The 15,958-nt window shown below is 43.8% G+C and overlaps 1 protein-coding gene across 5 annotated transcripts in view; it reads right to left on the bottom strand.

The window, feature by feature from the left end:
* Positions 1-15,958, bottom strand: part of chd6 (chromodomain helicase DNA binding protein 6) — a 162,258-nt gene that overhangs the window by 66,632 nt on the left and 79,668 nt on the right. For all 5 annotated transcript variants that reach the window (XM_031277203.2, XM_031277200.2, XM_031277204.2 and 2 more), the window contains 5 exons: positions 14,654-14,719; positions 14,387-14,448; positions 7,786-7,903; positions 1,285-1,371; positions 223-360 (listed from right to left, as the gene is read on the bottom strand). In XM_031277203.2, coding sequence (XP_031133063.1) covers positions 223-360; positions 1,285-1,371; positions 7,786-7,903; positions 14,387-14,448; positions 14,654-14,719 — 471 coding nt within the window. The remainder of the gene's footprint in view (positions 1-222; positions 361-1,284; positions 1,372-7,785; positions 7,904-14,386; positions 14,449-14,653; positions 14,720-15,958) is intronic.

The raw sequence follows: 15,958 nt of genomic DNA, 5'->3' as shown, positions 1-15,958 counted from the left end.
GGCTCGTTTTTACGTCTACGGATTTTTCTCACCACCACCAGTGTCTAGATTCCATTGGGGGATATGTTTGGTTTTCCTAAACCTTAGAATTGTATATATACCCCTTTTACAATGGAGTCTAATCTCCAAAGTTATGTATGTACTTACTTTGTTATATCTTACTAATAAATGTTTGCATATCTGTAACGAAGTCTCTCCTGATTGAATTGTATTTGTCCTCACCATGTGTCTGAGGTCTGGTGGCAGTTTCTGGATCCCCTCAAACTCTTTGATCTTCTCCGGGTCCAGGTCCTCCTGCAGCTCCCACGTGGCCTCCTCGTAGGACAGACTGCACCACTTAACCAGGTAATGGGTCACCTCCTGCAACAACGCACACAAACACATGGTGGCGTGATTTATTTATTCTGCGTTAAATCTACACCGTGGCTACGTACGTCGGTAACGTGGCGATGCCGACCCCACGGCAAAGCCTGACGTGCACCTCTCGAAAAATGTAACTACACGCGATGCACGTCGCTCGGCTGTGGCTTGGTAGCGTTATATTTCCCCCCCGACTCATTTCCTGGTTCTCCTTCTCCATAAACAACATGAAATCAAGGAGAGGGTGAACTTTTCCTGCTACAGATTTCCCACCGTGGTCAGAATACACAGGGGAGACACTTGGTTTCTCTCACTATGACTCTAGAGTCAGTATTCGCTCTGAAGCTAATCACCGTCACGCTCTCTCTCGCTCTACACACACTCCACACACACACACACACACGCCGGCCCTGCTGTTCTCTTAAAGAGATCGACACACACACACCAACGCACAAGTATAAACTTCAGGCCACTTACGTAGGCTACGGTGAAAGCTCTACGTTCAGACTGCCGGGGTCGACCGTCCAACGGTCTGGCAAAAATGCAGGTCTTTCCATTCATTTTGAATGGGGGTAGTGCGTTTAGGGGGTTGCCGCGGGGGGGGTGGGGGCCTGCGGGCAGCGGGCCTGCGGCAAAAAGTTGAGACCGACTCAACTTTTGGGGAAACGCATCCCCACGTCATGCTGCGGTGGCCAATCATGTAACGGAGAACAGACTGTGTGTTTAAGAACAGGACGTCACACAAATTATTTGTTTCATTGACACTCTCTCCCCCCCCCCGCCGCACAACCCGGCACAAAATCACTGGATTAGTGTGAATGCCCACTGAGAGCGCACCACGACGCTGAGGCCCTTCAGTGAGAGCCGTTTTCAGAGCAGACAAACCCTGCTGTGAGAGAGCGTCTGTGTTTATGTGTTGCCTACCTCTCCGGTCTCAGTATCCGTGGTAACGGCCACCTCCAGCACTCTGTCCACCTCTATATAGTCTGGGTTAAATAAGTCCTCATCGGGCTAGAAAAAGGGACAAAGAGAGATGGAGAGAGGAAGAGGTTATTGATTATTAATCAGGGCAGGGATCCCTTTGATAAAGCAAATAGTCTGTGCAGAGAATGTCAAATAAGCACAAAGCTGGAAAATTACCAAGAAATATAAAAGGAAACATGATTGGTTATTAATGTAATTATTTGTCATTGATTATTACACTCTGGATTTACTTAAAGCAGCCATATTATGCTCATTTTCAGGTTCATAATTGTATTTTAAGGTTGTATCAGAATAGGTTTACATGGTTTAATTTTCAAAAAACACCATATTTTTGTTGTACTGCACCGCTCTCTCTCACTGCTGCAGATCCTCTTTTCAGCTGGTCTCTGTTTTAGCTACAGAGTGAGACCTCTTTTCTTCTTCTTCTTCTGTACTATCTTTGATTGCACTGCACATGCCCAGTAGCTCAGATGTAGATCATGTCAGCTAGCTAGCTCCATAGACAGTAAAAGAAAGGCTGTTTCTACAACTTTGGTCAGTTACAAGGCAGGATTAGCTGGGAGACTTCTAAATGAGGGCGCACATGTAAGTAGTTCTTTTGTAGATTATGGTGAACTTGTGTGTGTTGTAGCAGTGCTTTGCTATTGAGAACGAGGTAGCATGCTAGCGTTAGCATGCTAGCGTTAGCCATAGCGTTAGCATGCTAACGCTACGAGCTAATGGTTGCGGTTAGCCTGCTCGTTTCGGCTTGTGACGTCACAAGCCGTGCCGATTTTGAACAGCTCACCCAGAGACTGAAGGCAGGACACATTCAGAAACCGTATCTCACTCTAAACAGCATGGGTGGATTTTTTTCAAAGTTTGTATGTGTGTGGAAGCACCAGAGACGCAACATAACACCCCAAATCCCAGAAAAAGTGATTTTTTCATAATATGGGCACTTTAATATTATAATTGATTATTTATTAATTATTTAAAGTCGCAAGATCTCCGTTTCATTCTCTTTGGTGGCTCATATGGCGACAAGCGCTAACAGCGGGTGTGTTTTTGGATCACCCCTCCCAGAGGTCCAATCAGTGTCGCCTTCTTCTAAATGACGAATTTGTGTCCGTTCCTATGGATTTGCACTCGTTTTCGATGTTTCATCGTATCATAGTCAAGTTGCAGCTTTAAGCCCGTTTTTCAGATGTTAAAGGTTCTGAAAGAAAGGGATGTTTGTTTTTTGTGACCGTTTTTCGTTAAAGAGAAAGTGGGAGTTTATGTGCTACGTGACCCACTGTGCATGTGTCAATGATGCGCGCTCTACTATTGTGAAGAAATGCCGCTGCTGTTGATGTCAAGCAGAAGTTTCAGTAAAGGCTTCGGATGTACAGTTGTTGGAGATATTGGACTAAAAGTAATGGCTCTTTTCTCTGTTTTTTCGGTCATAGTAACTGTTTACTCGCAGAGACCGGGAAACAAAAACAACAATGGGCTGCTTCGCGAGTGAGTCTGTTGCGCTAGCTTCACGTACCCTCTCTGGCGGACCAATCCCTGCTGGGTGACGAAAAATGCGTCACAACTGAGCACCGCTTGTGATTTTTTTACATGGAACATGTGTACGTTCAAAAGCTGTTTTAGTCGTGTAACAGAAAACTCAGATTGGACAGATAGTCTAGCTAGCTGTCTGGATTTACCCTGCAGAGATCTGAGGAGCAGTCAACCATAGTCCTCAGAAATCCACCGGAGTTTAGAATTAACAACACAAAGAAAGAGGAAGGTGACTGACATCCGGCCGAAATGAAAGACATCTTGCGGAATTTCCAGCGGCACCTGAACAATCCTGAAAGTGTAACGTCCTGGATATAGACTCCTTAAATACTAATACAAATGCAAGACGTTTCATCGGTGGGCCATGGGCTCAATAACCATTGTGTTACCTCAGTCGGCGATAGATTGACTTAACAGACATTTATTTAAATGAAAATCTTCTAAATTATTACTTAAACAGTGTAGTTCTGTTCCTCCACACATTATTCTACCACTGGGATTTCTGTATGTATGGTAGGACTGTCAATCTTCCTCTATAATACTATTCGAATTCCATTTGTTATTTTATTTAATATTCAAATAATATTTGAATATTAAATGCTCAGATTCATCCTGTTATTTATATTTACGATATTACACAGGCTTATGGGTTGCCAATGCCACTATCCACTAGAGGGACTACTAACATTACAAAACCAACTTTTGAAACCAGGTGATCGCTTTCTTATTAACAATAAAACAGCAGGTCAAAATGAATGACTTTAATTTGTCAACTTTAATGTACATTGGCTCAAGCTTGTGAATCCATCCATCCATCCATCTTCTTCCGCTTATCCGGTAACGGGTCGTGGGGGTAGCAGCTCCAGCAGGGGACCCCAAACTTCCCTTTCCCGAGCCACATTAACCAGCTCCGACTGGGGGATCCCGAGGCGTTCCCAGGCCAGGTTGGAGATATAATCCCTCCACCTAGTCCTGGGTCTTCCCCGAGGCCTCCTCCCAGCTGGACGTGCCTGGAACACCTCCCTAGGGAGGCGCCCTTACCAGATGCCCGAACCACCTCAACTGGCTCCTTTCGACGCGAAGGAGCAGCGGCTCTACTCCGAGCTCCTCACGGATGACTGAGCTTCTCACCCTATCTCTAAGGGAGACGCCAGCCACCCTCCTGAGGAAACCCATTTCGGCCGCTTGTACCCTGGATCTCGTTCTTTCGGTCATGACCCAGCCTTCATGACCATAGGTGAGGATAGGAACGAAAACTGACGGTAGATTGAAAGCTTTGCCTTCTAGCTCAGCTCTCTTTTCATCACAACGGTGCGATAAATTGACTGTAATACCGCACCCGCTGCGCCGATTCTCCGACCAATCTCCCGCTCAATTGTCCCCTCACTCGCGAACAATACCCCAAGGTACTTGAACTCCTTCACTTGGGGTAAAGACTCATTCCCTACCTGGAGAAGGCACTCCATCGGTTTCCTGCTGAGAACCATGGCCTCAGATTTAGATGTGCTGATCCCAGCCGCTTCACACTCGGCTGCGAACCGATCCAGTGAGTGCTGAAGGTCACAGGCCGACGATGCCATCAGGACCACATCATCCGCAAAAAGCAGCGATGAGATCCCCAGCTCACCAAACTGCAACCCCTCTCCACCCCGACTACGCCTCGATATCCTGTCCATAAATACTACAAACAGGATTGGTGACAAAGCGCAGCCCTGGCGGAGGCCAACTCTCACCTGAAACGAGTCCGACTTACTGCCAAGAACCCGGACAAAGCTCTCGCTTTGGTCGTACAGAGATTGGATGGCCCTGAGAAGGGACCCCCTCACCCCATACTCCCGCAGCACCTCCCACAGTATCTCCCGGGGGACCCGGTCATACGCCTTCTCCAGATCCACAAAGCACATGTAGACCGGTTGGGCATACTCCCAGGCTCCCTCCAGGATCCTTGCGAGAGTAAAGATCTGGTCCGTTGTTCCACGACCAGGACGGAATCCGCATTGTTCCTCTTCAACCTGAGGTTCGACTATCGACCGAACCCTCCTTTCCAGCACCTTGGAGAAGACTTTACCGGGGAGGCTGAGAAGTGTGATACCCCTGTAATTGGCACACACCCTCTGGTCCCCCTTTTTGAAAAGGGGAACCACCACCCCGGTCTGCCACTCCTTAGGCACCGTCCCCGACTTCCACGCAATGTTGAAGAGGCGTGTCAACCAAGACAACCCCTCCACACCCAGAGCTTTAAGCATTTCTGGACGGATCTCATCAATCCCTGGGGCTTTGCCACTGTGGAGTTGTTTAACTACCTCAGCAACTTCCACCAGGGAAATTGACGACAATCCCTCATCATCCTCCAGCTCTGCCTCTACCATAGAGGGCGTATTAGTCGGATTTAGGAGTTCCTCAAAGTGCTCCTTCCACCGCCCTATTACCTCCTCAGTTGAGGTCAACAGCGTCCCATCCTTACTGTACACAGCTTGGATGGTTCCCCGCTTCCCCCTCCTGAGGTGGCGAACGGTTTTCCAGAAGCACCTTGGTGCCGACCGAAAGTCCTTCTCCATGTCTTCTCCGAACCTCTCCCACACCCGCTGCTTTGCCTCTTTCACGGCAGAGGCTGCAGCCCTTCGGGCCCTTCGGTACCTTGCAACTGCCTCCGGAGTCCTCTGGGATAACATATCCCGGAAAGACTCCTTCTTCAGTCGGACGGCTTCCCTGACCACCGGTGTCCACCACGGTGTTCGTGGGTTACCGCCCCTTGAGGCACCTAAGACCCTAAGACCACAGCTCCCCGCCGCAGCTTCAGCAATGGAAACTTTGAACATTGTCCACTCGGGTTCAATGCCCCCAGCCTCCACAGGGATGCACGAAAAGCTCCGCCGGAGGTGTGAGTTGAAAGTCTGTCGGACAGGGGCCTCCTCCAGACGTTCCCAATTTACCCGCACTACCCGTTTGGGCTTACCAGGTCTGTCCAGAGTCTTCCCACACCCTCTGACCCAACTCACCATCAGATGGTGATCAGTTGACAGCTCACTCTCTTCACCCGAGTGTCCAAAACATACGGCCTCAGATCAGATGAAACGATTATAAAATCGATCATTGACCTTTGGCCTAGGGTGCTCTGGTACCAAGTACACTTATGAGCATCCCTATGTTCGAACATGGTGTTCGTTATAGAAAATCCATGACTAGCACAGAAGTCCAACAACAAACAACCACTCTGGTTTAGATCAGGGAGGCCGTTCCTCCCAATCACGCCTCTCCATGTGTCTCCATCATTTCCCACGTGCGCGTTGAAGTCCCCCCAGCAGAACTATGGAGTCCCCCACTGGAGCCCCATACAGGACTCCATTCAAGGTCTCCAAGAAGGCCGAATACTCCGAGCTCTTGTTTGGTGCATACGCACAAACAACAGTCAGAGTTTTCCCCCCCACAACCCGCAGGCGTAGGGAGGCGACCCTCTCGTCCACCGGGGTAAACTCCAACGTAGCGGCGCTCAGCCGGGGGCTTGTGAGTATCCCCACACCCGCCCGGCGCCTCATACCCTGGGCAACTCCGGAGAAGAAAAGAGTCCAACCCCTATCCAGGAGTATGGTTCCAGAACCGAGACTGTGCGTAGAGGTAAGCCCCACCAGATCCAACTGGTAGCGCTCCACCTCCCGCACAAGTTCCGGCTCCTTCCCCCACAGAGAGGTGACGTTCCACGTCCCCAGAGCCAGCGTCTGCTGCCCAGGTCTGGTCCGTCGAGGCCCCTGACCTTCACTGCCACCCATGTGGCAGCGCACCCGACCCCAGCGGTTCCTCCCACAGGTGGTGGGCCCATGGGTTGGAGAGAGAGGTGCCACGTAGCTTTTTCGGGCTGTGCCCGGCCGGGCTCCGTGGCAAACCCGGCCACCAGGCGCTCGCTGACAAGCTTCGCCATCAGCGAAGCTCGTGAATAAAATATTTAAATCTAGACCCCTGCGTGATGTTGATCGGTCTCATATCTTTACATTTGAACCGTGTCGGTTTGTCCGTTATCGCCTGGTGGACAGCTGGTAAGCCCCGTGATGAGGAGAGAGGCAGAAAAAAAGTCATTCTTGGCCGTTTTTAGCGGCAATTCCTCGGACAGATCCCCTAGCTTGTCAGGGTGTAACGTTGTCAGGTGTGCCCTCAGGTCGCTCTCCGCCATTTTTGATAGTACTGTGATGATGATACCGCGTGGATGTATGTATTAAGGGAACGTGTACGATTGTGATACGATTCAAAAACTTTATTCTTCATCAGACTAAACAAAAGCATTTAATTTTCACATGCGTGTAGTCCAAGGCGACGAGAAAGGCAAGATTGCATATAAAACATTTAAAAAATTCATTAAAAAGCAATATTCGAATAGTAATTTTAGCATTCGAATAGTATTGATTTTTTTAATATTCAAATTATATTCGAATTTCGGAATTCGTTCCAACAGCCCTAATGTATGGCACCTATTGTACAGCAAGTCTGTCTCAAAGACAGGACCAGGATCATCTATATGAATCAAACTTATCTTGATTTGACCTAACATTTGTTTGGAAAAGCTTTGATAGAGGCAAACGATGCACTCTGACAAGGTACCCTTCCATAAAGTTGAAATGATGCAGTAAAGGCCACATTATGCTTCGATGTCAAGGTGTTGCCTTGGTTACAGCATGTTAGAGTTAACCTGTTGACCCTTTATAGCACTTTAAACACTTTGCAGCAGCACTGGATGACACTGTTGTGAATTATTAGCCAGTGCGTCCCATCTATTAAGGCATTTTCCTAACACCTTAATAGCTTTTGCTAGATTATTAAATACAAATCTGTCCAGTGTGACTCAAAATGAGGAGATTAGGCTTCCATCCGGACCTGACCAGTGGATGAGGACAGGAAGCAGCAGAAGATGTTAACCGTTACCTCGGTGAACAGGTGTTTCATCTGGGCCTGTTTGGTCCTGAAGCGTTTAATCTTCTGGTGGATTCTGGGATCTTTCTCCAGCTCTTCCAGAGTGGCCCACTTGCAGTGTAGGTAGGAACTAAAAAAAAACACAAAACAACAAAAGAATCGACACAGCTTTCACTTAGTGAAACATGTATTTTGTTTGCCCCTTTGTAGGTTATAAAAGCAGATAAAAATTATTACAAGATTAAATACCCCTCAAAAAAAAAAAACTCAGGACTAATTAGGGTTGCACGATATTGACAAAATGTGATATTGCGATATCGATATCAATTTCAATATTTTTAAACGTATGTAAAATTACAGAAGTTACAGTAAAATGCATTAAAATAGATTCATAACAAATTAAACAAGTTTTCTTACAACACAAGGTTTATTTCAACTGACGGTCACATTGGACTGGTCCAACATGAATAAATAAATAAGGACCATGTCTACAGAACAGGACATGTTTTACTGGTTGGACAGTATAAAATATATAAAGAGAACAGGACAACTTTTCTTTCTCTTCTCTGATTCATTCAGATTTGTTGTCTCTATCTATATCTTCACTTACACTGTCACTCTGTCGAAATATGCACACACGTGGTACGCTCCATAGGGTTTGTCACATAGTGGACCCGTGCACTGACGTGCACTAACATATGCAAGTGGCACGGTAACTGGCCAATGAAACATGATCATTATAGTGTTTCAAGCGGGCTCTAAATCAAACACAACTAAGCTACACAGCTAACGGACGGGACACAGCGCTCCACAAAATAAACAAAATATTGCATACTTATTGCAACACTTTCGATATATTGCGATAACGATATTGAGTCGATATATCTTGCACCCCTAGGACTAATCCCATCAGGACTTCCAGTGTTGTAATGTAACGAAGTACAAATACTTTGCTACTGTACCAAAGTAGTATCATGTATCTGTACTTTACTATGTCATTTATATTTCTGTAAACTTTTACTTACTCCACTACATTTCCTAAATAAAATGTCTACTTTCACTCTGATACATTTCCCCCTAAGCATCTTTGTTACTTGTTACTACAAAGTAACATCAGGAGAAATTTGTTTGACTGCAAAGAAGCAGGTTTGGCCAATCATTGCTCCTAGATTGCGAGTTAATGCACGCTCCGTTCCAGTTGGTGATGTAATGCCCGTTTGTTGCCAAGCGCCAAAACCACAGGCCAAAACTAAAGAAGAAGAGGAAGAAGCATAATAACTGCAGTCTCTGCTGTCAATGTAACAGACGACGACGATGATGACGATGATGATGATGATAATGATGATGATGATGATGATGACAGTGGTGAAGACAATGCTTCAGACCATAACTGCAAGAAATGTTTTCGTACGTTGGAGTGAAAGATTTTTTCCTCACAAAAAAAATGAAAATTCTGTTTGTTTTTCCCGTTGCTGATGTCAGACTTTTAATTTGATGTTTAAGAAGATGTGGAAACAATGAATATTATGCTTCACTATGAGATAGATAGATAGATAGTTAGTATATATACACACACACACACACACACACACACACACACACACACACACCAATATAAGACTTGTACTTAAGTAATATTCTAAAAGGTGACTCTTTAACTTCTACCAAAGTAATTTTCTGGTAAGATAAGTATCTTATCAGATACTCAAGTATTGCTTTCAAGTACTTTATACAAGACAGATGACTGCTCTCAATAATCCCCTCAATCCCCACTGTGCATGTAGGGAGAGACACTCTTAAGTAAAGGGATGCAAACAAATCAGTGTCCCGTCATTTCTGCATCAAACACAGAACAGCAGCACAACTTATTTGAAAAAGGACTGATATCTACGTTTTCACGTCAATCTTGGCACCGTTTTTTTCTAGTACAGTCGGCGTTCAACTTGCATTACTCTCACCTTGGCCAACAAACCAACTAATCAGCTCCAATCATGCTTATTGTCAACGTGAAAAAAATATCCTTGATCCCTTATTTAGCCCATGATTTAATGATTTAATCATCAGGACAGCAACAGACCTCTTTCCCAGCCATTGGAAGGAGCACAGGCTGTTTACAGTAGTTTGATTGACCTTTCCCCCCATCTTCATTCCGCAAAGACCCGCCCTACTCTGCCTCTGATTGGCTAATACTCCTTGCCTTCTTCACAGAACGGGGCACAAAGGAAAACAATAACTGCCTGAGTAGGCACGGTAGATGATAGCAGGCTTAATGCATGGATTTATAAAAACATTTTAAAATGGCACTTCACGTCATAGAATAATTAACTTTTAAAGAAAAAAATCAGCCCATTCAAACAATTCTTCTGTGCTGGTGCGTTGGACAAAAACAAAGACTTGAAGAAAGAGAAAACCCCGCACACTGCTCTTGCTGCAGCGTCACCATTTATTAAAGACCACTTTAAAGAAAACTAACGTTTCGGTCCCTCTGGACCTTTGTCAACAGTATTTCAATCATTAACACCCAATGGTGTTAAATACATTCTGCTCCGCCCATTCTGTGTCCCCAGGTGTGGGATAATTGACAATCACTTGTCAGTGGGAGTGTCTCTCCGTGAACTCACAGTGTGAGGGATTTACCTATTCTTCAAATCATAGAATCATTTAAAAAAATATATATTTAAAAATAAATAAATAAAACAGCGCCTGAGGTGGCATTTGGTGAATCTAAATAAATAAAATCATTTATGAAGACGCAACGGAGCAATGATACAAGAGTAGGGATAGATTGTCGGCCCTGGCCTATTATCAGGCCGTTTTTGGGCAGTTTGCAGAGTATCTGTATCGGCGTTTTATTTGCCTGACAACCTATAAAGTTAAGTAATTAAAAAGTGCTCTACTTTGGCTCCTCTACAGCTCTGTGTCAGTCACCACTGAGTCTGACTTAATGTCCCGCCCACAACACTATCTGACTATCTGTTACTGGGTATTAATGTTCAAAGTTTCTCATTTATTAAATAATGAGATTGTTTAATTGCTTAAAGCATTTAAACTAAGTTTTGTGTTGGTGTTTGTAACATTCCAAAATCTTAATTTTGACTTGAAGATTTTCATTTTTCGCTGTAAATGCATATCGGTTCCAAATATCGGTTATCAGTTTCATTAACTACAAATAATCGATATCGGTTATGAAAAACAAGTATCGATCTCTACACAACAGCAAAACGGATACATGTGATCCTTCTGACGGACAGACATTCAGCAAGAGATTTGGGGTCAGTGAACACACCCAAATGTCCTCCACCGTTTCTTCATGCACCACACACCACTGAACCTTCCAGAACAGGAAAGAATGAGGATGTGTCATATACAGTATGCACTGACAGAGAATTCCCTAATCATTAGTTGATGGGAAAGAAAGCCGAACAAATGTTGTTACTATGGCTACAGTTGAACATGCATGATTTAATCCATAAACCCCAATCTATAAATGGACAAATATAAATGTCAGTGCAGTGTTCAGTGTACAGTACGTGCACCATGCAGTTACTTAACTGCCAATGCAATGACTTCTGCATTTGATAATGCATTATATACACACACAGACGTATTTAAATAGTAATATTATTTGTTTAACCAGTTTTGTTAATTTTGGTTTTATTTACTCAAGCATTATGTACATAGATTTCTGTCAAATAAGGTAACAGATTCCTGCCTTTGCTGTAAGCAGACCGACCATGCTTATTGCTGTGTGTAGTCGCCCCCCCCCCCCAAAAAAAGGCCCATTCTGAGGCAGGAAAACACCTGTTAATACATTTTATTTTGGCCTCTGGCCTTCCATCTAGATACATTTTTTGGCCTTTCACATGAAGGAATTCGGGCACCTCTGATAGTTTTCATGTAAAGTCTCTATCAAGTTAAAAAGTCCTCATACCACCTTTAACTACAAACCATACATCTAAACTATATATATATATATATATATATATACACATACATACATACATACATACATACATACATACATACATACATACATACATACATACATACATACATACATACATACATACATACATACATACATACACATACACACATATACATACATACATACATACATACATACATACATACATACATACATACATACATACATACATACATATATATATATATATATATATATATATATATATATATATATATATATATATATATATATATATAAATAAAATAATGATTTTTACAGTACAAATATTATACTTGGGGCACTTTTCTGTAACTTTATAACTGGTAAATGAATACATTATTCTAAATAAAGTCATGGCACAGTAAAGCGTTGGCATCCATTCAGTGTGATTCAACTCGCCATGTTTTATTCATCGCCCCTGAGAATGAATTGCAATCATATTAATGATGGTATACTGTTATCTGTGTAGGACCTTTCTTAAAGATACAGAGCGCTGGAACAAACGGGAGCGTCTCCAGAGATCCTAGACAGGGCTGGGAGAGCTGTGCCTCGCCGAGAGGAAGGAAAAGTCTCTGCTCTCCCTCAACAGCTACTGCTGAGCACCACTTTACTCCCTCTGGGGAACAGACCACTGCTAAAACACACAGCCCACTGTGTGCAAAGTCAACTTCTCTGGGAGAAATCAATGTCATAAAAAAAAAAAAAAACTATTTATTAAGTAGCTCTAACAAAGTCAAGACTAGACCTGGGTTAAGACAATCAATTCTCCAATTAAAAATTATCTTTGTTTGAGTGATCTCAGATGGATAAATACATGTTTGAGTGATCTGATATTGACAAATAAAATCCAGGAATCGTTCTTTTAATAATTGCCTTTTCACCATGGATGTATAAGTAAGCATTAACCTGGTGCTTTATAAAAAAAAAAGATTATGCCGGTTGCTTCTTGCTTGTACAATTTACAGCAGAAGTTCTCTGAGAATCGATTTTATATCCAAGCTAAACTGGTATTGGAACTGAAATGTCCTTAACCCAAATGATTTTGAATCGCAAATGTAATCGAATCAGGACCTTGTCAATCAGAATCTAATCGATTCAGGAAATCATTGGGCGATACCCAGCCCTAGTCACGAAGACACTCCTTAAATGCCTCCATCAATCATAAAGGCAAATTTATACCACCTCTGAGGCTGCACGTGGGCATGGGGGCAGCCAGGACTTGTAGATTCACCAGGGATTCTTTTTAGGACATTGCTTTGATTGTGTAGGCGTCCGTAATCAGGTGGCTCAGTGATCAGACTAAAGAAGCAGCTCATTGGCTCAGCCTGTGTCCATTCCATTCCAATCCAAAATGTCACGTGAACCGACAGCTTCGTTAACTATACAGACTGATAAAAAACATGTCACACCGTTTATCATGGCTGAATCCAAGTGGAAAAAGTTGATTATCAGCTGACAGAGTTTCAATATTGTACTTGCCGCCTCATGCTGACTGCACTCCAATTAAGCATGTGTTCCCTTCCCTTGTCGCTGCACAATTGTTTAAACGATACGCAGCCCTGACGGTAAGCCATCCAACCTCTGTCAATACATTTCACTCTGAACCACAAATGTCAAGGTGCTGGTGGCGCTACAGGACAAATCGGAATCACCAAAGTCAGCAGAGTTCATCCTCTGGGTAACATAAATGACTGTACAAAACGTTATGGCAATCCATCCAACAGCTTTTGGGATATTTCAGTCCCGAACCAAAGTGGTGGACCGACCAACTCTGCCATCCCTTGAGCCACAGTATGAACAGTACATTAGGTACAGCCTCCCTGCGTAAGCGCTAGGTAGCTTGGTTGGCATAATGCTGAACAAGACATTTTTAAGGGAACCACATGTCGCAATTAACTTTGAACGTGAACATGAAGTTTTAGACACTAGAGATGTCCCAACCAGAGTCCTTTGATATTAAGCATCGGTCTTGATCTGATCCTCAGATTTACCTTAACGCTGATTAAAGATGTATCCGACACATTGACCAATACCGTGACTTTGATACTGGTTACTGACCTTCACTTTTTTTCAATACCAATTTTATAAAAATCCATTTTGACAAAAAGAAATTACAACATCACAGCACAAATCTTTTTATTTATTTTCCAGGTCCTACTACGCGAGCCCCGTCTCTGTGTAACGGAGAGTTTTTCCTGCCTGCCTCTGCGACATGAAACGTCAGACAGCCAATCAGCAGCATTTTTAGATCTTGGTAGAAGCATACTGCATGTTTATTGGCTCACTGACGCTGATGAGATTTACTCTTACTTACTCCTTAGGTATAGAAATTGGGTATTGAATGACGAGACATTTTTCAATACTCGATCATTTAGAGGCAATTCGCTCGGTGCCTTAAACGTATTGAATTCGGTACCCAGCCCTAGATGGAGTTGGTGGGACTTTACTCCCTTTCCCTGTGCCTCTTCCCAAAGGAGCACAAAACAGGAGAGACAAGACAAAGTCCTCACTGTCCACACAGCCGCACTCGTACACAATGTAACTGTGCAAAATAAAAAGCCTCTAGGGAGTAGGCTACATATCTAAAATACAAAATATATGTACTGAATATGTATGAATAAGAAATGATGAAGAGAGACTCACAAATTTCTGTACTTGACATAAAACGTCTCTGTCTCCTCGGCTTGGTCCTCTGATGATAAAGTCTAGGGGGAGGGAGGGAAGGAGAGAGGGGGGAGAGGCGGGGGGGGGGTGAAGAGAAGGAGAAATAAATATATGAAGAGCAGGAAAAGCAGCAGGAGAGTAGATTTTAACCTTTGAGGGGGAAAAAACAAAATAATACACAGTACGTGTGTGTGTGTGTGTGTGTGTGTGTGTGTGTGTGTGTGTGTGTATATCTTTCTTCTTCACCTCTTTCTTCACTGTTTTGACAGACAGAATTTTCTCAATGATGTTGGCCTCGTCTTCAGGTGGTTCCTGAGGGAGAGGGAGGGAGAGACAGAAAAGATTAGCTGTCTACAAGGATGAAGGCCGGTTCACAGAGTTTGTGATCACACAGCAGCAGTGTAATAACCAGTCCCTCCAGGATTTCGCGATCGCGCCAATTCACGCAAATTCAACCAATCACCGTGACTTTGGTGCGACTCGCAATTTTGACCAATCACCGCAACTTCTCCAATAACTGGAGTTTCCCGCGACTTCAACCAATCCCAGCAGTCCCATGTGCCAGACTTTACGTCAGTATAATGTGACTCTGAGAGCCACTGACCAAGCGGGAGTGAGAGAGAGCTCGTTTCCGACATGAAGACGAGACTCGAACATCTCACATTACCCAACAAAACGTACAGCGAAAGACCGTGCAAAACATTCCAGATCGTCCTGCCAACCTGTATACATTTTAACATCAATGAACGCTGTAATCTTTTTTCACTCTAAAGTCACTGAGGGGGCTGCTGTTTCAATCCTGTCGGCTGTCTGCAGCGGGCGGGGGTGGGCCTGCTGCTCATGCAGTTCCCCCCGCTACTGACGTGTGCACACACACAAACACACAACGGTGGATGCAGGAAACACCGGAGATGAGACGTACACGATGACCTAAATTGAGGACAGCTGCACTCGTTATTGTAAGTGCAATGATAAGTTAAAGTCCAATAAGTACTTTATTAAACCGTATGAATGTGTGTCCCAGGCCAGGTTAGGAAATTAACTAACAATGTAAAGATCAACAAGCCACTGACACATATGTTCAAATTTCATTAATTGAATAAATTATTATTTGTTTTCTTAAATCTACCAGCCATTTTCATATTACACCAACATTTGCAGCATCCTGAGCCTTTTTGGTAAGGTTACTAGGAAAACTCAGCCCAGAGTAGTTTTATTTTCCCCAAAATAAGTTTCCTTTTTATTTTTAAAGAACTATACCAAAAAAAAAATAACTTTTTTTGCAACTTTCACTGTCTCCCGCAAATTCATTGCAACAAACATACAAAAGACATTGCAACTTTTATCGCAATCTTTTACAAAAGCTCCTGCGAAGTCAGGCATTTTGGGCCGCAACAATCTCAGAAGAAGGCCGCGAAATCCTGGAGGGACTTGTTAAAAGACGAATGAAATGACCGTCAAATTGAATCAAAACTTTTCTAAGGTGTGAAAGCTCATTTGAACTTTCACGGGGACCAAAGAACCAAACTCTGCTCCGCTCTAGAGTTCGGT

The sequence above is a fragment of the Sander lucioperca genome, chromosome 6 (genome assembly GCF_008315115.2).
Source record: "Sander lucioperca isolate FBNREF2018 chromosome 6, SLUC_FBN_1.2, whole genome shotgun sequence".
NCBI lineage: Eukaryota > Metazoa > Chordata > Actinopteri > Perciformes > Percidae > Sander > Sander lucioperca.
This window is presented reverse-complemented; position numbering and strand designations above follow the sequence as displayed.